At 30.5% G+C, this 25,835-nt stretch overlaps 1 protein-coding gene across 3 annotated transcripts in view; it reads right to left on the bottom strand.

Annotated features, from left to right (window-relative positions):
- LOC103575353 (transcription factor SOX-13) overlaps positions 1 to 25,835 on the bottom strand; it is an 84,249-nt gene that overhangs the window by 51,345 nt on the left and 7,069 nt on the right. For 2 of the 3 annotated variants that reach the window (XM_008555102.2, XM_008555103.2), the window contains exons 2-3: positions 14,952 to 15,027; positions 14,699 to 14,803 (exon numbers count right to left, since the gene is read on the bottom strand). In XM_008555102.2, coding sequence (XP_008553324.1) covers positions 14,699 to 14,745 — 47 coding nt within the window. In that variant the 5' untranslated portion in view covers positions 14,746 to 14,803; positions 14,952 to 15,027. The remainder of the gene's footprint in view (positions 1 to 14,698; positions 14,804 to 14,951; positions 15,028 to 25,835) is intronic. The other variant, XM_008555106.2, reaches the window with a different exon arrangement.

Below are 25,835 nucleotides of genomic sequence, written 5' to 3'. Positions count from 1 at the left end.
GATAGTTTGTTCATAATTCGGCTTTGAAATTTAAAAAACTTCTGGGAGTAAAATACTTTGCGTTTACCTAAATAAAAATTTATAAAAATAGTAGGTTATAAAAAATATAATTAATTTTTGAGAGATACATGAATGCAATAAATTTAAAAAAATAAAAATAATATATGAGCTAAATAATAGAGGAGGTAAAAAAATGCAGACTATTGGAAAACGATAGCTCAGTACGCCAGGATGTACACATCGTTCGTGAATAAATAAAGGAACAATATTTTTAAAACGTCTATAATTCGCGAGTATCTATGGCAGAGTGTGTGAGTGTATAGAGGAATGATAAAAAAGGGAATTGAAGGGATGGAATGGGAAATAAATGTAGCTGGTGGTGGATCACCCTCGACTATTTATCGGCCCGTCGAGTATAGGCTGTCCAAAAAAAACTATAAAGGAAGGAAGTGAACGAGCAAGAAGAAGGGGGGGGGGCAAGAAGGGTGAGGGAAAATGTAAGGATATAAAAAATAAAAAGTCCATGGGCTATGGGGTTTTTATTTAACTTCTTTTTTTCAACTCTACAATCGACGGGCGGAATTATTGCGGCCATTTATCGGTACTGGTTACTGTTTTAGTAATGACCGAGGTCCGAGGAGTGAGTTTGAGCTCGAGCACGTGCAGTCGGGTGTCTTTATCGGATCGACGGCAAAGAGCTTCTTTATCGCTTACATGAGATTAAATTTCGGGGAATGAAACCGATGAGGATGAATCGGTACAAACAAGTGGCCACGTGTGTCAACTCCTGCGGTGAGAATAAGTTTATTTTTTGAGGTCAGATGATGTTTTAGAGGGGAAAATTTTAGGGTGGGGGCATGCAAAAATTTATAAGGAAAATTAGTAATTATTTTTTTAGTTATGAAAAATTAGCAATTATTTGTGGGCAATAAGAAATTTATTATAATTTTTTTATTGCTGGAAAGTCAGCAATAATTTTCTATTGCTGGAAAATTAGCGACAATATTTTCGTAATGAAAATTTATTACTAATTTTCCAGTAATAGAATTGTCATGATTTTTTTTTGTATTAAAACATAGCAAAAATTTTTCATCAATGAAAAACTAGCACTGATTTCTCAGGAATGGAAAAATTTTTTTTTAGTCATGGAAAAACAGGAGTAATTTTCCCGCAATGAAAAATCAGTAATAGTTTTACAACGATAAGAAATCTGTAACAGTTTTTCAGCAAAAACAAATAAGTAAAAGTTTTCCAGAAATGAAAAATCAGTAACAGTTTCCCAGCAAAAGAAAACCAATGATAGTTTTTCAGCAATGAAAACTCGGTAACAGTTTTCCAGCAATGAAACTTCAGTAACAAATTTCAGCAATGAAAAATCAGTAACAGTTTTCCAGAATAAGATAATCAGTAACAGTTTTCCAGCAATGAAAATTCAGAAACAAATTTCAGCAATGAAAAATCAGTAACAGTTTTCCAGAAAAAGATAATCAGCAACAGTTTTCCAGCAATGAACATTCAGAAACAAATTTCAACAATGAAAAATCAATAACAGTTTTCCAGAAAAAGATAATCAGTAACAGTTTTCCAGCAATGAAAATTCAGGAACAAATTTCAGCAATGAAAAATCAGTAACAGTTTTCCAGAAAAAGATAATCAGTAACAGTTTTCCAGCAATGAAACTTCAGTAAAAAAATTTCAGAAATGAAAAATCAGTAACAGTTTTCCAGAAAAAGATAATCAGTAACAGTTTTCCAGCAATGAAAATTCAGGAACAAATTTCAGTAATGAAAAATCAGTAACAGTTTTCCAGAAAAAGATAATCAGTAACAGTTTTCCAGCAATGAAACTTCAGTAAAAAAATTTCAGAAATGAAAAATCAGTAACAGTTTTCCAGAAAAAGATAATCAGTAACAGTTTTCCAGCAATGAAAATTCAGGAACAAATTTCAGCAATGAAAAATCAGTAACAGTTTTTCAGAAAAAGATAATCAGTAACAGTTTTCCAGCAATGAAAAATCAGCAACACTTTTCAGCAAAGAAAACTCTGTAACAGTTTTCAGTAATGGAAAATCAGTAATAATTTTCCAGCTATGAAAAATTTTCCACAATAATATTCTATTAGATAATTCCCGCCACAAAAATTACCACAAAAAATTCATTTCTAAATAAAAAAAATATTAAAATTTGAATAAAGTTGTAATAACAATAAAATCTATGAATAATCTGATGATTTGGATTGACTGCAATGTTTATCTGGCTTTCTATTCGATTGGTATGTATAAAGGCGGACGAGCCGGAGAACTTTCTCGTTCCTACATTGGATATTGTGTGAAAGCAGGACGATACGAGGATACAACGCACTTCTTATTACCTACTACTTACTACTCGCTACTCGTTGTTGTTGTTCGGTACTCGCTGCTCACTACCAATATATAATATACTTTTAACAACGTAAACCCAGGTATACATGTTCAATAAACGGCCGTTGTTAGATCTCAGAGTAATCGCCGTTGATTCTTATTCTCTTCTCTTGGTATTGTGCATCCGAACGTCCAAGTCCCAGTCGTCGGGAATCGAAGATGGCAAAAAGTTGTTACTGCAAATGGCATAGGAAGCCGACGTCTACCGATGGAAAACGACACGAGATAAAAATAATAATAATAATACTTAATATATATAAAATAAGTACGTGAAACAAATAAAATAAAAATAATAATAATAATAATAATAAGTAAAATGAAATGAAATAAAAATGAACACGACAAGATCGGACAATTTATTGCTAAGATAGCGTGCGTATCTCCTTCCGTATGCTCCGTGTGTAGTTGCTACCACGGTGTCTCGGTGTCTGATATGTCGGGGATGTAATACTTGTCGTGTAATATAAATTTAATATATATGTTCTTTTTTTTTAGGGAAAGGAGGAGGGGCTAATTCGGAGGCTTTAATTTTTGCGGTCGATTATTAGCAATTTGTTGGAGGATTCGGTGAAAGTTCGAGGACTGGGGAGGGAAAATTTAAAATCAGCAATCATTTCAAGACTTCTTATCAGCAACAATTCTAAGACCAAAAAATCAGTAACAATTCTAAGACTTATAATCAGCTACAATTCTAAGTTCAATAATCAGCAATGACTCTAAGACCGAAAATCAGCAACACTTCTAAGACCAAAAATCAGCAGCGACTCTAAGATCGAAAATCAGCAATAATTCTAAGACCAAAAATCAGCAACGATTCTAAGACCAAATATCACCAGCAATTCTAAGACATATTATCAGCAACAATTCTAACATCAAAAATCAGGAACGACTCTAAGACCAAAAAAATCAGCAACAATTCTAAGGTCAAAAATCAGCAACGACTCTAAGACCAAAAAATCAGCAACAATTCTAAGGCCAAAAATCAGTAACGACTCTAAGACCAAAAATCAGCAACAATTCTAAGACGAAAAATCAGCAACGATTCTAAGACCAAATATCACCAGCAATTCTAAGACAGAAAAATCAGTAACAACTCTAAGACTTATTATCAGCAACAATTCTAATATCAAAAATCAGCAACGACTCTAAGTCCAAAAAAATCAGCAACAATTCTAAGACCTATAATCAGCAACAATTCTAAGGTAAAAAATCAGTAACGAATCTAAGACCAAAAATCAGCAACAATTCTAAGACCAAAAATCAGCAGCGACTCTAAGATCGAAAATCAGCAATAATTCTAAGACTAAAAAATCAGTAATAATTCTAAGACCAAAAAACCAGTAACAATTCTAAAATCAGTAATCAGCAACGATTCTAAGACTTATAACCAGCAATAATTCTAAGAACAAAAATCAGAAACAATTATCAGGCCAAAATCAGCAACAAATCTAAGATTTAAAATCAGCAACGATTCTAAGACTAAAAAATCAGCAGCAATTCTAAAACTAAAAATCAGCAATAAAATTAAGGGATAAAAATTAGAAATTTAAATTCAGCAATAATTATTAGGCTTCAAAATCAACAATAATTATTAGATCTAAAAATCAGCAATGAAAGTAAAAATATTAAAAAGAAAATAAACAAATAAATTTGCAATTATTTATTGACATTAAAATGACCTTTTAACCCTAAAACTGTCATCACCAATAAATTAAAATAAAAAAGGGAGTAAAAAAGTAACGAAAACATAAAATCGTTTGAAATGCAAAACCAAAAGTATTTCCGTACTATCCAGTGCAGAGTACTGTACACACACCACACATAGACACACACACGCACACATGAAACGTCCTTTCATTGGTATATCCATTCGACATGAAGAATAACGCCAGGAGCGAGAAAAAAAGCATCAACAGCGATGAAGCTAAGCGAGATAAAGGGACCGAGCAGTGAACAGAGCCAGAGCCTGACTCGGTGACGGCGGCAATGAGCGACGAGGATAGAAAATTCCCTGAGTTTGTAGTAACCGAGAGAGATCGAAATTGAGAGGACAAGGGGACAAACACATGTTGCACACTCGGTCCACGCATGGTAGTCGTCGCCATACCATATACATATATATACATACATATATATATATATACACAACAAGAGACGTAACGTAAGACTAACAACACAATGGAGGCAACAGCTGCATGATAGATGATCCGAACCAACTTTTCTTCTCTTCTCTCTTTTATCTTTGCCTCCTCTTGTGTTCCTCCTTCTCCGTCTTCTTCTTCTTCTTGCCCGTCTTCTTATTCTTAAGTTATATTACTACAATCGAGCCTTTAACCGGTCGTTATAGTTTAAGTTGTATTTACTCGCGGAAATCGACCAAAAAGGCGCGAGTATCAACGGTACTATCAAAAAAGTTCTGTTTTTTATTTATTTAGGGTTTCAATTCCTTATTACCTCGGGCTTTTACTGTTTCATCATAATTACAGTGTAATTTTAATTAGTTGTTAATTTTTTTGGTGGTCAAAACTTTAATGGTTATTTTCAGAAATGAAAATTTGGTGGTTATTAAAGAAAATTTAAAAAATTATCGATAATTGCTTATTTATACAAAATAGAAATAAATACTCGAAGTCAGATATAGATTTTTAGTTGTGAAAAAATTCAGAAATGAAAAGTTCCGAAATAATTTTCCAGTCGGAAAATTCAGCAATAATTTTCCAGTAGGAAAAAATAAAGCAGTAAAATTAAGTTACCATTTTCCGGCAATAATAATCAGTAACAGTTTTCTCGCAACAGAAATTAGAAATAGTTTTTCAGCAACAAAAATAAAGTTATAATTTTCCAGTAATGAAATTAGCAATTTTCCAGCAATAAAAATGCTAATTTTCTAACAACGAACTTCAAAAGTCTATTTTCCAGTGATTATATTCAGCAACAATTTTCCAGCAATGAACTATAAAATTTTCCAACACTAAACGTGGAAATGATTTTCCAGCCATAAAATCAGTAATTTTTCAGCAATAAAATGAAACAAAAAATTTCCAGTAATAGAGATATACCAATCATATTTCGTCACTAGATTTAGAGACGTTGCAACAATGAAATTAGTAACTTTTAGATATTAAAATTTAGTGCTAAATTTTCACCAATAAAATTCAGCAACAATTTTCCAGCAACGAAAATATAACAATTTTCAGCAATAAACTAGTAATTCTCCAGCAATAAAATTAGTAATTTCCCAGCAATAAAATATAACAATTTCCCAGCAATAAAATTAGTAATTTCCCAGCAATAAAATTAGTAATTTTCCAGCAATAAAATTAGTAATTTCCCAGCAATAAAATATAACAATTTCCCAGCAATAAAATTAGTAATTTTCCAGCAATAAAATTAGTAACTTTTCAACAATAAAATTAGTAATTTTCTAGCTATAAAATTAGTAATTTTCCAGCAATAAAATTAGGAATTTTTCATCAATAAAATTAGTCATTTTCCAGCAATAAAATTAGTAATTTCCCAGCAATAAAATTAGTAATTTCCCAGCAATAAAATTAGTCATTTTTCCGCATAAAATTCAATCAAAAAAATCAGCAATGAAACCCTTCAATAATTTTCTGTGCCATTATTTATCACTAAAAAAGTAAAAAAAATTCTCACAAGCAAAAAATATAATTTTAGCTTACATATTTTCGATCACAATATTACACAACATTGTTCTCAATTCCTAGCCTTGAAATTTAAAATTTCGCTTCAACTTTCAATTACACATTGTCAATCACCAAACAAACCTCCACACCTCACACTCTCACGCAACAAACAATCATAATTATTATCACAATTATTGTTATCATAATCAGACCACATTTAACACATATTGTGGACAAACCAACCGTTTAATCACAAATATTTTAATTCGCCAATTGATTAAACACTTGAATTTTTTCCCTTCCTCATTTTAATCCGAATTTTTTTTTCTCAACCTTGATATTAAAATTATATATATACATATATATATGACCAATTACTGTCAATAAATTGCTTTTATAATTTAACTATTTTATTGTTATCTCAATTTACAATTCACTCTTACCAACATATATATATATATATATATATATATATATATATATATATATATATATATAACACGGATATAAAATAAAATGAGGACGAAGATGAGAGTAAAAACTTTCACCTTGAGATTAATTAGTCACGTGAATGGAAATTTTTTTTTTATTTATTTCAAATTTTTTATTTTTCATTCCCAAATAAAATATTAAAAAAAATGAGTGATGATTAAAATTAAAATTAAAATCGCGGGACTCGGTATCAAAAATGTTATAAGGGGAGATTAAAAGAAAAATATGGGATATATATATATGGAATATTTATAGTAGTTGTTCGAACATAAGCCGGTGGATCATAATGTCATGTGTATTAACAATGGGATTCAAGAAGTAAAGGATGAGAATAGTGCCGTAGTATATTGTAGTATAAGTAACATAAAGTATCAATGTAACGGTTATAAACGATTACAATTGTCAGATTCGTACGAATAAATGGATAACAATGGAGTTAAGAATTTATATGAGTGGAAGATGTATATATATATGAATTATTGTACGTACGGGATATACTCTTTTGAGCAGCAGTGATTTTTTAGATTGAGAATATTTAATTTGGGGTTTTATTTATGGGTGAGGTGTCAAATTTTAAAAAATTATGTATTTTTTGGGATAGTATTCATTTTTTTACTACTGCGTAATTGTTGATGATTTTCAATTTCTGATTTTTATTTTTTATTTTTATTACTAATTTTTCATTGCTGAAAAATCATGCCCAATTTTCCATTGCTGAAAAGTCATTGCCAATTTTCTATTGCTGGAAAACCATTACTAATGTCCGAATGCTGAAAAATCATGGCCAATTTTCCATTGCTGGGAAATCAATACCAATTTTCCATTGCTGAAAGATCATTGTCAATTTTCTATTGCTGGCAAGTCATGGCCAATTTTCTATTGCTGGAATAATATTACTAAAGTTTTATAGTTGAAAAATCATGGCCAATTTTCCATTGCTGAAAAGTCATTGACAATTTGCTAATGTTGGAAAATCATGGCCAATTTTCTATTGCTGAAAAGTCATTGCCAATTTTCTAATGCTGGAAAATCATGGCCAATTTTCCATTGCTGAAAAGTCATTGCCAATTTTCTAATGTTGGAAAATCATGGCCAATTTTCTATTGCTGAAAAGTCATTGCCAATTTTCTAATGCTGGAAAATCATTACTAAAGTTTGATTGCTGGAAGATAATTGCTGATTTTCCATTGCTGGGAAATCATGGTCAATTTCCCATTGCTGGGAAATCATTACTAAAGTTTGATTGCTGGAAAATAATTGCTGAGAAATCATGGCCAATTTTCCATTGCTGGGAAATCATAGCCAATTTTCTATTGCTGGAAAATCATTCCCAATGTTCTATTGCTGAAAAGTAATTGTCAATTTTCCATTGCTGAAAAAGCATTACTAATTTTTCGTTGCTCGAAAATGATTACCAATTTTCTTTTGCTGGAAAATGATTGCTAACTTTTCATTTCTAATAATAGATTGCTTTTTTACTTATCACTTGCTTATTTTCTTTTCGATAAATTTATAAAAATACGCAACGAATTAATCGATAGCAATGATTTAATAATCACTTACCGCCAACCGCTAAAAATTTTCCATTTCCAAACTTAGCCGCTCGTCATTAAGATACAATCAGCAATTATAACAAGTAATCCCAGCAAACCCACACGGCCCCTGTCTTTATACCGTCCCCTTTTATTATAACAGCGATTGAGAGCTGATACAAAGTGTCTCCTCGTGTATTCCATCTAGATATAAACTCGACGTGTATGATTATACATTAGCTTGTCGTGGCGCATCGTAAGTAGGCAGATAGATAGATAGATACGATCGAGTGCCGTCCAATGTATACACGTTGAATCGCTTCAGTTCTCATCCCCACCCCAACCCTCCCACCCTTTCTTCTTACATCCCTACCTTTCTCCAACCCCATCCCTCCTTCTCATCTTTACTGACATGCGACGATAGATCTATACAGACGGTTGTTTGATGCTCAGATCGTCATGGCAAGGGCCACGCGCTTTGACTGCTCCCTAGAGAACAAAATCTCTCTGTTATGTTACGCCGCGTCCCTTTTCGTTGCTATACTGAACCACCGTCACCATCTCAACCAGACCCAATGAAGGGACCTCACCAAGACCACCTTCAATTCTAGTAATTCTCCGACCGACACCACCATACACACTCACATTTTTCCCGTCACCTCATTCCAAACTAGACCATTCGCTGTTACAACTCACTTTTAATTCTCTCTATATTTATTTTTTTTTCTCTTTCTGCCCTTACATTTAAGGGCCACCCTAGTCGTAGTTATGTCCCTTATATTTATTACTGCTCTCGATTCTACAGAAACCCACACTCATTCTTGTTTGCAAATCGGTCAAAGCACAACTTTTTCCTTTTATTTATTTAACTTTTTTTTTTTAAGGACATCGTACCTTTTAATTAGCATTACTCGTTAAATTAGTCAACCATTTTATTTTTATATTTTATTATACCCCAGTTTCTCTTCTGGTCCGATATTTTCAGTTCTCATTTTCACTAATGATTTTTTGTCTATAAAAGCTCCTAGAGCTGTTGGTATCAATTTTAGAAAAAAAAGTCATAAGACTTTTTTGTAGAAAATTTTATAAGCTACAAAAAAGGTCCTTATAACTTTTTCATCATTTCTAATATTAAGCTCAGAATTCAAATATTTTCATCAGTATCAATTTTTCAAAAAATTAGTTTTCTTTTTCAAAAGCTTCTGGAGCCTAAAATTTTGATCAAAATCAAAAAAATTTTTTATCAATTTTGTAGGAAATTTTATAGGCTACAAAAAAGGTCCTTATGACTTTTCCATTATTTTCAATATTGAGCTCATAATCTAAATATTTCCATCTCAGTATCGCTTTTTCAAAAAAACTGACTTTTTTTTTTCAAAAGCTTCTGGAGCCTAAAATTTTTACTAAAACAAAAAAAGTTCCGAATAAATTTTATAGAAAATTTCATTGGCTACAAAAAAGGTCCAGTGAATTTTTGCTGTATTTTTCATATTTTCCAAGTTATCGTGGTTTGAAACCGAAAAACTGATGAATTTCGTAAAAAAAATTAATTTCTTAATTAGAAAATTTTTAGCCATTGTTACAAAAAATGTCACGTGTACTCAATTGAGTATCAGCCGGTTTCCTTAAAACTTTTTTTCTTGTTTTCACGAAAAAAAGTATTGCCAATGTGATCTTATGATCACGAGGGAGCAGCAATTTATAAATAATTGATACGCGTCCGGTAAAAAATGAATTACGTCTCCCTATGTACTACAATATATAATATGAGGAGTTGCTTTACAGTAAAACGAGTAGCGTACCCGCGAGACACGAGTTACGTCGTTGAGTTTAGTTTGAATGTTATATATATATGCAGTCTTCACAAGGGATGTTGAGGAAGCGTAACATAAGCCGCATCAATTTTGCAATTGGAGAAATTTTATGTCGCACGGACGCCATTTATTATGAATGAGAACTTGTAAGGCCACCCTTCTTATCTCACTGCATATTCTACTTATTTTCCTTTAAAAATAGGGAATAAAAAAAACATGGGCTTTGGTCAACAAATTTACTGATCTCGAAATTTTTATAATATTTTACTTTTTATTACTTTCAAGGGTTAAATATTAGAAATATCGGAAAATTTATAAGGACCTTTTTTGTAGCCCGGAAAATTTCCTACAAAAAACATTTGAAGATTTTTTTTATCTGATCTATAGTAAAGGATATATGAGCCTGTAAAGATCTATAATGTTCAAAAATTTATAATGACCAAAATTAGAAACCAAATTTTGAAAAATGAAAATTGGGGGTTAAATATTTAAAATATCGGAAAATTTATAGAGACCTTTTTTGTAGTCCGGGAAATTTCCTACAAAAGACGTCTCAAGATCTTTTTTATCTGATCTATAGTTAAGGATCTACAAGCCAATAAAGATCTATAATGTTCAAAAATCTATAATGTCCAAATTTATAAAATCTTAAATTTTGACTAAAATATCCAAGATATCGAAAAAATGTTAAATACCTTTTTTGTAGCTCTTAAAATTTCCTACAAAAAAGTCCCCATAGCTTTTATTCTAAAATCAAAATCCTCAGCTCTAGGAGGTAAAATTCAAAGATATCTATTATTAAAACCAAAAATAAGACTTTTTATAATTTTATATATTAGAATTTATAACTATAATTATAATTATATTTATATATATAAATAATCCACTTGACTCGTCTAATCAACAACAACAAAATAAATAAAATAAACAAGTTAAATAAACAACAACAAAATGTTGATTCGCGTGTGAAAACCACTCAACGCGCGCGTGAACTCGCCATTAATTCTCGAACTAACTCTCGTAGAAAGTATTTTATTCCACGTACTTGTCTCATGTATACAATCAAACAAACAGATATATATATATATATATATATATATATATATATATATAAATATACATATATATATAAATTTACGTTGTACACTTGGCGTACAAAGGGATCTTGTGGCTTTGTAAGACGAGGATCCTTTATCACCATGGCCACAAATAAAAAAAAAAATATATATATATATACATATATGTGTATATATACAACGCAATCGTTGTCATGACTTTACTGTACAATCTGCACTTACACTAGTAGACTAAAGAAGGGGTATAAAATAAATAAAAGAGTATAGAAGAGGATATAGTGTAGCTTAGTAGAGTGAAAATGGCAGTAGAAGAAAAATAAAGCTTTTGTCGGTGAACGTACGCCATTATACGACATCCGGCCAGTGACGAGTAGAGTAAAGAGTAGAGAGGCGAAGTAGAGATAAAAAGAAGATGAGAATGAAAGAAGAGAAGTTGAAATAGAGAGGATATTAATAATGTGTGCTGAGTAAATTCGTGATGAAAAATGTTGGCAAGTTATTTCTGAGGAGGGTTGTTGGTACTCGTTTGAGAGGAAATTTTATGGTGAAGGTGAGAGACATAAAATTTAAGTGATAAAATTTATATTTTTCAAAATCATTATTTTGAAATTAATTTTTTTTCTTAAATTTTTAGAAAAAAAACTCATCATGTCGGTACTCATTCGAGAGGAATTTTTATCCAGAATTTAAAGTAAGTAAAAAAAAAAAAAAATTTTTTTTGGAAAATTATTTTAATTTTTGATATCAAAATTAGGGGTCAAATATTAAAAATAAAGGAAAAGTCAATCAGACCTTTTTTATAGAGCTTTAAATTTTGTAAAAAAAAGTTTTAATGACTTTTTGTCTCTGAGTCGATTGAAGCCCGCGTTGGCAGCACTCGCCAAAGGCTTCTGCAAAATTATAATTTCAATTTTTGATATCAAAATTGTGGGTCAAATATTAAAAATAGAGAAAAAGTCAATCAGACTTTTTTTGTAGATCTTTAAATTTTGTAAAAAAAAGTTTTTATGACTTTTTGTCTCTGAATTGATTAAAGCCCGCGTTGGCAGCACTCGCCAAAGGCTTCTGCAAACTCAACAATTTTAATTTACGTCACAATTCATATTTCTAGTGAAAAAAAATGATTTTCTTTTGAAAGGAATAAAAATTTGCTCGTCGACATTTCCAGCATTAAAAACGCGCGAACATAAAGCTCAAAGGAAAATAATGTCTCTCTGATTACTCGGCTCAGTGGAACTCTACCGGTCTCTAGTTTTATTCCTCTTTCTCTTTCTCTTTCTCTCGCTCAGTCAGGTTTGTTTAGTTTTTATTTATATCAACTCATACCAGATCTCAGGTCATAGTATGGCGCGCGTCCACCGATTTCCGGGCCGTAACTCTCCTTCTTTTATCTGTGTTTCGAAAATCCGTGAGACTGGATTAAAATAATGTTTGCGTGAAAGCCAAATGCTTTACAAACTTTATCTTCTCAACACGAATGTTCGTATTAGTCGTCAGCGTAATAAAGGGGAGGGGGTGAGAGGGCGATAGATAGAGAAGACAGAGAGGAGGAATAGAAAGGAAGGGGAAAGCATACTGTGGCCCTTTTATCTCAATCTGTGATGATGTGGCCCCCAATGTCTCTGTTTGTATTCCTAATTTCTTTAGCCGTCGGTGCACTGTCCCGTGTATTATTATCCGATCTTATCTCTCTGCCCTCCATCTAATACCTAACGCTCTTTGTTTATGTTTATTAAACATTTTCATAAGTTTTATTTATAAATATTTATCCAAGATAAATTTACGTTCATGAAAATTATTCAAATAATCGAAAATTTTTTTTTTTTATAATTTTTGACTGAAAATTGATAAAATTTGAAAAAGAAATTTTTTTAGGTAATATTTTGTAATATAACTCGTAGTAACCTAAATTCTATTTTTCTAAAAAAAAAATATTATTTATTTGTAACTTGACCCTATTGCTTACAGATTAAAAAATTCTACCTTTTAAAACCCAACAAAATAACATTTCGAGTAACAAAAGACGAAGGTTATCTACCCTCGATAATCGTTATCAATAAAAAAATAACCGATACAGCTATTGACAATAGATCGGATGTTTAAGTAGACTATCGATGACTCAGGGACATAAATTCAATGGTAAGAAAAATCTATATATATATTTATATATACATATATATGTACTTATAATAATTTTTTTTTTCTTATATTTGTGATTATAGATGGAGAAGAAGAAGCATAAGAAGAAGAAGTAGAAGAACAAGAACAAGATGGTAAGAAAAAAAAATAAGAGAGTAGTAAAGGCAGGACGACGACTTTTCACGGTGCCTACAACCCGCGCACATATATTCCATGGGAAAATAAATCTTGTGGACACTCAACGGGAGGGAGAGACTGGACACTGGACGCTGTCACCGGACACGAGTTGCCACGACTGCAACAGATCGCGTGCGTGAAAGAGACGACGGCTATCAATGCTTGCATTATGTATATAATACTGGCTACATATTTGTATATATATATGCATATGTGTATATGGGTATGTGTACGTGTGTTTGGTTAAATCGACCAAGTATGTATTTAAATGTATACATATATCTGATAATATATATTGTCACCACTTACGGATTTTTATGTTACATTGACATTTTTTTTTTTTTAATTCATATCCACTTAACGTTGAGTGGAAATGGTAGCTATTGATGATGGGTTATCTGTTGTGCTACAGGACAATTTCATTTATTATTTTTGGTTTTATTTTTTAGGTTACGTTGATGTGTTGTCGGTTGCAATACAGGACAAAATTTTTTTTTTTAAAGGGTTACATTTTTTTTATATTTGCTAGCTATTACTTTTAAAAAATAAAATGGCGAGTAGTAAAAAAAGTATTTTTTCGGACTTATTAAAATCAATTAATGATTTTTCTGATAAAATATTTTTTTACTATAAATAGACAATTTTCCATGAATAAACTATCGGAAAATCAATTTTTTCTCTGTTTTCATATTAAAATTCAATTTTTTATCTTCTATGTCTTATAACTGGTTTATTTCACCGGAACCCCATAAATTTAACCACCGAATTTATATTTTTCTGAAATTCGATTATTTTTTAAAACAACTAATTTGACTACCTGTTCCCATATAATTAATTTTCTATACCTCTTATCCTCATCCAATAAATAAACCCCATAAGCGGGCTTAAAATCAGCGTTATCTGTTGCGCTACAGGACAATGAATGTATATTTAATGTAACTTTAAGTAGATATAGATGCGTTATGCCTAAGGTAGTATTTTAAAAAATAGTAAAAGTACAGGTATACAATTGCCTCTCACACTAACACTCATATTCATATTAAGAGTCAGAGTAAGGCAGACTTGTATAACATCCATACACAGAAAGTAAAAAAGGCCTGTACGTAGATACGACACACTCGATTCAATGTGAATGCAACGGGCAGTATAGAGTATAAATGCCTTAAGGCTACGGTTAAATCTGTACGCGTGAGAGTCCTCTCGTTTACGTTTACAGTCGTTATATGTATATATATCTGGTATTATAGTATAAGACAGAAGTTGAACTGAGTAGAGGCAGGTGAGCGTAAGTAAGACCCGTGTCTATACGCACTATCCACATTTACTAATAAATAATAATAATATCTTTTATATAAATATATATACATATATATATTGTAGAGAGCAGAAAGACGTCTCTTACCGATTAGATATCTCTCCCTTCAGCAAACACCGGATTCCCCCGTGCATTCGATTATCGTCTCCACCGGAACTCCCTCAGCGTCGACTTGAGTCTCATGCTGTGCGTCTATTATTTTTTTTTTTATTATTTATAATATTTTATTTTCTCTTTTAACATCTCAAGGATTTAATTATTATTTTTAAAATACCACTGATATCGAATTATTAATATTTTGTAATCCAATTTGTATATTTATTTTTTTTTTTTTGCTTACCGGATTGTGGATCCTTTAATTCCGGGCTGCTTCCACCCACGCTCGCGGTCTATGGGTCATTGGTAAGCAATGACGGCTGTAATCATAACAATAATAATTATTATTTTTTTATCATTTGCTGGTGAATTGGAAGCTGATTTCAGTCTACGAAAGGACTCGGGAATTAGATGGTTGTAACTTTTTAACAATAGGTTATATGACATTTTCTTGTGAGACCAAAGTTGTAGGAAATGAAACAAGCTTTAAGACAAGCACATATTTTATATATTTATCTCATATTTTTCTCGCGAAAATCGATTTTGAAATAAAAAATTTTAAGCGCTTATTTTCGGAATTCGAAATCGAATTTTTGGATCCATTTGATCTTAGTACCATTTATTATAATTAGATATCATAGGGACTTATTTTAAAGGAAATTTAATTCTCTACAACTTTGTTCTCTTACGAAAATCCTCTAAAACGAATAGTTTTAAAGATATCGCCATGAGAAGCCTAAAAAAAAAGGCGGTCATACCCTTCCGAAAAGTGGCTGCAACTTGAACTAACTGTCCCTCTCTAGCGATCGATTCTACGGTTTAATTTCACTGAACCAAAGTTGTAGGTAATGAAAAAAGCTTTCCAGCGACCACTAACAGAAGACCCTTATCTCAAAAATTCTTAATAATAATAATAAAAAACTAAAAGTATAAAAGTGAAGGTTCAATTTCGGAAATGAATTCTGTCATAAAAATGTAAATATCTCGTAAAATAATAATTATAATTATAATCTTATAATTAATATCTTAAAAAGGTAACGTTGAAGCTCATAAAAGGTATAAAAAAAAAGCATGCCGGACATGCCGTAACCGTCGGAAGCTGCAGGTGGTCTGATCTATAAATAGTTAGATGATGTTGGGATTGAGGTTGCTGGTTATATGGGAGTGGATATACAAGTATATTGACGTATACTACAACCTAAGGTATATATATATATAGTATATTTCTAATATAAGTGAGAAGGTAAGAGATACTCTCTACTTCAGTAGCCAGAGTTTGGATTGGCTGGCATTAGAAAGCGGCTAAGACTAAGATTTAATTTCTTCCGCCATTATGTTAAGTCCTAATTCAAATTATTTATTTCATATATGTATATATATATATTGACAAATAAACTACGAGGATTCAATTGAGGGCCACTAAGTTGAGCAACATAACTTTGTTTGCGTAAAATGTCTGGGTAATGTTATGTACAAGCATGTAGTTTGTCCATGTAGTCAATATAGTGTAGGCATAATGTAAGAATTGCGGCAGCAGGATGCTGGAAAGTCCAGTCGAGTCGAGTCCAGTTCAGTCCGAGTGGAGTAGCTGGTGGAGTAGCATGGTCAGGTGGCTCGCAAGGACGCGCCAGGCCATTCACCCAACTCGCTTATATCTCAGCCGTACATATGCGTACTTTTTTTTCTTGTTTATTTAGTTTCCTTCGAGAGTGGGCTTGCTCTCGGTTAACTTTGCTACTAATACGCCCCACCTATCTTCCTCTTCCTCGTCATCTTGTAATTTATTATTTTTATTATGAATTAATAACTAATTGCGAAGCATTAATCAGTATTACAATGGATTAATCATTAATGAAGATGTCGAAAATTTTGATACTGATGAATTAATGATTAATTAAGGGATATTAATACTTAATTACTAAGTGTTAATTAAATTAGTCAATTATAATCATGCATTAATCATTAAAGTAATGAATTAATCGATGCATACATCAAAAGTCTTAATTTTTTGATAATTAATAATTAATTACGAAGCATTAATCTATTGGATACTTTGTAAGTATTAGTGATTAATTACTAAATATTGGTTATTAATGATGATTAATATGACGCATTAATGATTAATACTATGCATTAATAAGTCTAGATTTCGGTTAATGAGTATTACGAAGGATTAATAAGTAGCACGAAGCGTTAATCATTAATTACGACGCATTAATAATTTAAAAAAGGTATTAATAGAAATTTATAATGCTTTTCTAGTTGAATGATATCTTTCTAATTAACAATGACTTGAAATAAAATAACGAACCTAAAAAAAATTTTTAATGGATTTAGAGATGAAAATATTTTGATTGTTAATACATTTGTCTCGATAGAATATTGCTGTTATTAGCTTTCTTTTCACCGGCAATATACTTATGCTGTCAAAGCCAGGAAATAAGAACAAGTTTTGTTCGTTTGAGTTTGTTAGTATGCGACTGGGAGCATACAATACTTTTGTACAGCGGCGATTAGTTTCCGGGGCTGTTTCGCGACTTTATTTCTTCATATATCTATATATGTATGTATGTGGGGTGAAGCGAAGCCAAAGAACGAAGAAAGAATTATAAGAGCTCGCGGGTAGGAGGTCTAGGAGCCAACAGGGGTGGGGGGCAAAGGAGCCGATGGTAGGGAGCAAAAGTCGATTGAACATAAATTGAATGATTGGGGCGCGACGAGGGTGCTTGATTGTTCATTCAAACAACAATCGTAATTGCGTTACACCAACTCAATACACGGCAAGTCAAGACCTGCGTGTATTCTCTAATATACGCTTTAACCAAAACTAAATGAGAGAGTAAGAGAAACGTCATCGGGGAAATGTCGGTAGTCGTTTTCTGTCCATGTGTGAAAATGGGTGAGTGTGTGTGTGTCTAGCGATTGCATGAATACGAGTACCCGCAACTCGAGCACCTTCGGACTTCTCGAATCAACACTTGACGCACTACCCACTTTTCATGTTAACGTTGTTAGTGCTTAACGTACAATCATTCAAACACGTGTATGAGCACTGTCAACCTCTCACTATATTCATTTCATTCCATTCTCTTTTACGTCTGCCATTTTTCCATTCTCTTTTTTTTTAACTCTCTAATTAAATTAATTTCGCTTTTTGTTTTATTTTCACTTTGAACATTTTATGCAATACCAGCTTTACGAATTTTTTTTAGTTATAATTGAGCTACGAGATCGATATTTTAATCAAATTTGTGATCGTTCGACTGAACGTGGTCAATTAGCTCGGAAATTTCTGGCAGCTCAAGGTCACATTTTGTAGGTTTGGATGAAACTGAAGCTAGCGGCTGTAATAAGTAGCGGCCACGCAAAAAAAAATTCTGGCCGCTACTTATTACGGCCGCTAGCTTCAGCTTCATTGAAGTACTGGTGTAATTGTTGGTTACTAAAAGTAAATTGTCAAGGTTATTGACTAAAAAACACACATTCACACACGCACACATACTTGAGCACATTGAGTAGGTAACAGTAAGGTGGCAAGTACGCGGACAACTATAATGATTTGCTTAGTTAATATTTGTTCAGCTACGCGTTCCTTTCTACGCTTCCTAAATTAAGGTTGACGTATTGTCACCGGTCTTTATCTTTATTTTATTATTTTTGAATTATTACCATAATAATACACCACACAATGACGAGGCTAAACCATCATAGTTGTCATTATTGTCGGACTTTGTTTGACCAGGTGAAAATTTAAGCAACTACACATCACAAGACAAGTCCATCATATAATATATATATATATATATATATATATATATATATATATATATATATATATTTTATGTATATTTATTATGTATTGTGTTATTATATATCTACTAAGGTCACGCTTGTCATTTATAGTACAAAGAAGTTTAAAAAAAATTTTTGACAATTTACTTTTTTTTTTTTTTTTTCTTAAAATGAAGCAACATCTCTATTCTTAACACAATACGTCACCTGACAATAGTTTTCTAATATAATTAGTGTATGCGTGTGAAATTACGCAATAGTTGTCTTACTTTTATCTCTGGACCACACGAAAAAAAAAATAAATAAATAAATATATATAATGGGCGCCAGGTCAGCTATTATGAAAAAAATCGTCAAAGGGTCGAGTGATTTAGACTGGGGTCCAGTTTTTATCAAAGGACAGTTTTTACTTTCCATTGAACTTATTGATGGAGATTTAGATGAAAAAAAAAAAAAAAAAAAAAAAAAAAAATTATATATATATGTATAAAAGTTTGTAAAAGTGAACCGGAGATTTCTCATTTCCAGATAATTAATTTACAATGATGCCAACAGAGCGAGCGAGGGGAGCTAATCCTTGTTTTCGAGGGTTACTTATGACCTTAATCTTCCGTTAGCTCTTTTACACTGTTTTATTATTGTAATCAGCAGTATCATATAACACTTTGATTGGTAGATATCGATTGACACTTAAAAAGTACTGAAGTAAGAAAATTTTTTCCACTTCGAGATTTTTGTCGGGGCTCATGCTCATGATTTTCGAAGAATTTCAACTTTTGATGTAATTTTAGCCATAGGAGAAGTGAATTTAGATGATTTGATGGTTTAATAGTGTCTTTGTCCTCAGAAATTAGTAGAAAATTAGGTTCGAAAAAAGTGAGGTTAGAAAAAAATGTCACTTGAAAATTTTAATTAAATTCTAATATAAGAATATCTAGTAAATTCGCAAACAAAATTAAATTTCGACACTTAAGTAATTAATTAAGTCAGATCACCATTAAACTCCATAATTTCAACCTGCGAGCATTGAAAAAATCAAAAAATCATTATTTTGCAATAGAGGTTAGAATTTTTTTAGAAAACTTTTGACAGTGACCTATGTCTAAAATATTAAGTCAAGTAGTCAAAAAAGTATGTTTAGACACTGTAGTAGTAAATTAACGAATTTCTTCAAAAGTGAGGTTAGGATCTGTTTTCACTGAATTTCCAAATGTCTCTTCATCCAAAACTTACTAATAAAAATGTACTTTCTTTTACTACAACACTGAAATAAAAAAAAATAAAAAAAAAGGCGTAATAGTTTAAAAATAAAATAAAATATCAATAAACACAAATTACAAATTACAAATCACTCAGCGTACAATAATAATACAACATTGTATCCAATCAAAAGCTATTTATTACAGTCCATATAGTAACATCCCCCCGCACACATTTATATAAATATCCATCCATGCTCACACTTACGCTGCAAAATACATAAAAATACAAAAAGAACAGTAATACGAACAGACGGCTTTTATGAATAAAGAATTCGCTTATACAATAGTCTCTTTGTGAATATCATCTAGAGCTAAAGCTACTGGTCTGTCTTTTTCACCAGCATCTTCAACATCACCACAGACTCAACCAGCATCAATGTGCTAATAATCCAAGCAAATTTCTTTCCAGTATTCATTTATTTAATTGTACCATTACCATAATAAGTCTACACATAACCTTATTATGCTATTAATTATAAAACATATTATATATACACATATATATACAAATTCAACAAAAGTATCAAAGATAATAAACTTTTTTATGAATTACGACTTTTTTTAACCTCTTAATGCATCGCTTGTTTTTATAGAATTAATTATATGTATATATAATTTTATATAAATTGTAATTTTATCAACGAGGATTATAAGCCGCTGAGATTGGGCGCCAACTATATTTATACTCTGGCGGATACAAATGCAACTTTCGGAGACATTAACTCACAGCTCGATGCTTTCAATGTATATGTATATTTATATGTATATATATAGATGTACAAACGTATATTATTCTATAGAAAACAAGCGGCCTCGGTAATTCAAAGGGGCCATTCAAAACCCGTGTATAGATGTAGCCGCATTGCATTTGCCTTCACTCGAGCGCGTCTAACAACCAATAAAAATTCTACCTATGTCACATCACACATGTATATGTACACAAAATTATATTTACGAAATAATTCTTCGAGGATAATTGTATACTTTTTTTTTCGCGGCAAGAAGGCGACAAATAACCAAATTGTCATTTTCCGGGAGATAATCGACATTTTTTTTTATGGCCTTTTAAGCAGGGCTCTAATTATCGGTTAATTTCAGGATATGTTCTTTTTTCTAGAGTATTGATTCTACGGCTCAAGGATTCTGTTTTTTAATTTTGATTTTTTTTTTTTAAAAAGAAAATTTTTATATGATGTATTGGATTTTTTTTCCAGTTCGACTTTGAAAATTCATAACTCGGCTTCTAATTGGGCCACGGACTCCGTCTTGGGCTCAAAATTTTCTTAAAACAATTCTTTATGTAACAAAAATATATAATTATATAAAAAAAAAATTAATCTCTATTTTCAAGAACTTTTAAAATTAATTTTTTGAATTTCATCAAAATCGACTAGTTTAACTTTAAAAATTCATAACTCGGCTTCTGATTGAGCTACAAACTTTGAATTTGGCTCAAAATTTTCTTAAAACAATCATTTATGTCACAAAAATATAAAATTATATAAAAAAAAAATTAATCTCCATTTTCAAAAACTTTTAAAATTAATATTTTGAATTTCATCAAAATCGACTACTGAACTTTGAAAATTCATAACTCGGCTTCTAATTGGGCCACGGATTCCGTCTTGGGCTCAAAATTTTCTTAAAACAATTCTTTATATCACAAAAATATGAAATTATATAAAAAAAAAATTAATCTCCATTTTCAAGAACTTTTAAAATTAATTTTTTGAATTTCATCAAAATCGACTAGTTTAACTTTGAAAATTCATAACTCGGCTTCTGATTGAGCTACAAACTTTGACTTGGGCTCAAAATTTTCTTAAAACAATCCTTTATATTAAAAAAATATGAAATTTTATCCAAAAATAATTTTTCCCCATTTTCAAGAACTTTCAAAATCAATTTTTTGAATTTCATCAAAATCGGCTGGTTTAACTTCAAAAATTCATAACTCGGCTTCTAATTGAGCTACCGACTCCAAATTGGGCTCAAAAATTTTTTACATATCCGCTCTATTCTCAAAAAAATTCATGATAACTCCTAAAAAATTATTTCCCCATTTTCCAAGTAATTAATTTAGAAAAAACAAAAAAGTCGAGGATGGTAACAAAAAAAATTGGAATCCTCCCAAAAATTGGGTTTATAAAATTTCCAAAGATCTTAAATCATTAAAATCAGGGTAATTGAAGACTTCTTATATCGACTAATTTTATAAAAATTGTATCGAAGGATAAAAAAATTTCGTTATAATTTCGGCTGTAATGATGAGATAAAAATTCCAAGAGAATAAAAAAATAAAATTCCTAACCTCAATTATTAAAAATCCATCTCTGCGCAATTATTTGTCCATTGGTTTAAAAAATTAGGCATCCCTTGGGTTTCCCATGGCATTAAATGAAAAAATTACGCTACTTGGATTTTAAAAAAACGCCTACACGTAAACGATCCCAGGGTAACCATTAAAGCCACGTACTCGGGCTGAAAAAATGAGGAGTAAGACGAATAACAGTAAGAAGAGCCAAAGAAGAGCATACTCCGAAAAATCTTATTATTATTTTTATTTTTTTTTTTTTTTATTCAACATGTAGACAATAATTATTCAATGACAAAAACATACAGGGTAGGGTGCAATCAGTCTACGTCAGTCGGCGCGTTCACTGTAGGTTGTAATTTAAAACGACTTACTTTAATGACCAACCGATGGATACGATGCACTACTCTATACGTGTTATGTTAGTACACCCAAATATATATATATATATATATATATATATATATATATATTGAGAGGTAAACATACTTTGCGGCTTCTTGTACCACAAAATAAGTTTAAAATCAACTTTTGAAACTTTTTTTTTTCCGCGAAATCGAAAAATCTCGAAATAACTCGATATATCGATTATCGAAATTTCGATATATTGTAATTTTAACTTTTGAATTTCATGCCATATTTTTGGAGTATAAATTTCACGGATTTCGATATATCGAATCGAAAATATCGATATATCGATAATCGTATCATCGATATATCGATATTTTAAATTTTAATAAATCGATTTTTTTATATTTTATTTTTAAGATATCAAAACTTGAAACTTCGATATATCGATACTTTCAACTTCGATGTATCGATACTTGGAACTTTAATGAATCGATAATTTTGACTTCGATATATCGAAAAAAAAATTATAGTTTAATTTTCTTATTATTTCGAGAAATGTTAGCAGCAACAATCGATATATCAATTATTGATTTATCGATATATCGATTATCGAAATTTCGATATATTGTAATTTTAAACTTTTGAGTTTCATGTCATATTTTTTTGGAGTATAAATTTCACGGATTTCGATATATCGAATCGAAAATATCGATATATCGATGTATCGATAATTGTATCATCGATATATCGATATTTTAAATTTTAATAAATCGATTTTTTTATATTTTATTTTTGAGATATCGAAACTTCGATATATCGATACTTTCAACTTCGATGTATCGATACTTGGAACTTCAATAAATCGATAATTTTGACTTCGATATATCGATACTGACATTTTCTATGCTAAAAATTGAAAATTAAGTATATCGACTTTATGTAAAGCAATATATCGAATCAAGTATTCGATATATCGAATTAACGTACGATATATCGAAAAAAAAATTATAGTTTAATTTTTTTATCATTTCCAGAAATGTTAGCAGTAACCATCGATATATTAATTATTGATTTATCGATATATCGATTATTATAAATTCGATATCTCGAATCCAAAAATTCAAAATAATCTCTGATACTTCGTATAAAAAAACGTTCATATAATCGATCTTAAGAATTCGATATATCGAACTCGAATTTCGATATATCGAAGTATCAAACCGTCAAAAAATTGATTTTCGATCTCAAACTAAAAATTAAATTTTAAAAAATATATCGAACAAAGACAGTCGATCAATTAAGTAAAAGAAAAATATTTTTTTAATTATCATCGATAATTGGTCCAACAAGCTCCAATAAAAGTTTCGTACAGCTTCCTTTTAAATAGTCCATTAAAAAAAATTTTTTTATCTCCAGTATCGAGAAGTTCTTTTCATTATCAGTGGCAATTAGGCCACCTTTTGTATTGTCCGCATTTGTTATCATTATTATATTATTTTTCGACTTAAGAAAATAAAAAAAAATTGAAAGAATGAACCGAAGAAGGGAAGAGGATTATATCGGAATGGAATGAAGAACGAAGAGGCCAGCTCGACTTGTCCAACGACTCTTTTATTTACTTTATTAAGGCTCTGCTCTAACGGGATCCGATACACGTCTCTCCGTATCTATACACATATATATATATATATATCTATATATTTAACTCAACGTTTAAATTCTTTAATATTTAAGCTCTCAATTGACTCATTATATTCTAATTTTTTTTACATGTCATAGACTAAATTTTTTCCTTTTTATTCGAATCCTACAAAAATTATCTTTGTACAAAATTTGATTAAAAAATTTTTTTGTCATATATATATATATATATATATATATATATATATATATATATATATATATATATATATATATATATATTTCAATATTAAGATGATATGAAGAATTTCGCGCTCTTTGAAATGAATACCCACATGCTATACTTATTTTTTATAATTGACATCCATATATATGAATATATATATATATATATATATATATACATTGTTTAAAATATAAAAAATAAATATGGCTTGTGGGTATTCATATGAAAGGGCGTTACATTTCCTATACTTTTCGAAATAAAAAATATATAAATATATATATACATTTATATATATTTAAAATTAATTGAATGACCTAAATATGACCGTTATTTTCTAATTTTCTAAAAAAGGAAACTCGTAATTATTGATAAAAAAATCAATTACAATGAAAAATGATAAATTTATTTAAAATTTAAATAAATAATAGATTAAAAAAATTAAAATTTTTATTTTCTAAATAAATAATACCTTTAAAATTAGGAACAAATACTGAGGTTCTATGGATTAAGAATTAATTTAAATAATTATCAAATATTTATCTAGAGTTTAATGTGGACTCAGTGGGAAATTGAAACGTTAATTATGTACTAGATTCATAAAATTTATTACTTTTTTAATACTGTATTATTTAATGTGAAGCCACGGTAAGTAGCACAATTTTTATGAAATATTTTTTCTTGACCAAAAATACAATTTCCGAAATTTTACATTTTTGAGTTTGATAACCAAACTAGGTTTCTGTTTGGCTTTAAATTTTATTCTACATTCCTCAGACACTTCCGAACCCCTCTGGAATTTAATAAGAACCTTTAAGCCCCTTCATGTACAAAAAATTAATTCCAAAGCAGCCTCACCCCTTCTGAAAACGTAAGTTTCAAAAAATTGACCTATCTGACCTTAACCCTTTCTATTCATCCGAATCCTTTATATTTAACATATATATAGTCATACTGCTACATAAAGTCATTAATAACTCAAAAAATCAGTAGTTTCTCTAAAAAACCGAATTGCCCAAATTTTACTATTTTGTGCCTAATAACCAAACCCGACTTTTGTTTGGCTTGAAAATTTTTTTCTGCATTCCCCACGACACCCTTGAACCCCTCTGAGAATTTAATAAGAACCTACAAACCCCTTCTTATAGAAAAAAATTAATTCCCAAGCAGCCTTACCCCTTCTGAAAACGTAAATGACTAAAATTTACTGTAACCGACTTTAACTATTTCTGACCATACAAACCCTTCATATTTGACATATATATACTTTTCCTACCATTTTTAAGATCAATAACTGAAAAAATTAGCAGTTTTTCCCAAAAACCGAATTTCCGAAATTTTACATTTTTGCGCCTAACAACCAAACTAGGCTTCCGTTTGGTTCCAAAATTTTTTTGTACATTCCCCGAGACACTTAGAAACCTCCCCTATAACTAAGCTTCAATCCTTCAACCCCTTCCACCAAAACGACTGGATTCCAAAACAGCCTTACCCCTTCTGAAAACGTAAATGACAAAAATTTACTATAACCGACTTTAACTATTT

The sequence above is a fragment of the Microplitis demolitor genome, chromosome 9 (genome assembly GCF_026212275.2).
Source record: "Microplitis demolitor isolate Queensland-Clemson2020A chromosome 9, iyMicDemo2.1a, whole genome shotgun sequence".
Classification (NCBI taxonomy): domain Eukaryota; kingdom Metazoa; phylum Arthropoda; class Insecta; order Hymenoptera; family Braconidae; genus Microplitis; species Microplitis demolitor.
The sequence above is the reverse complement of the archived record's forward strand: the minus strand, read 5'-3'. Positions and strand labels throughout refer to the sequence as shown.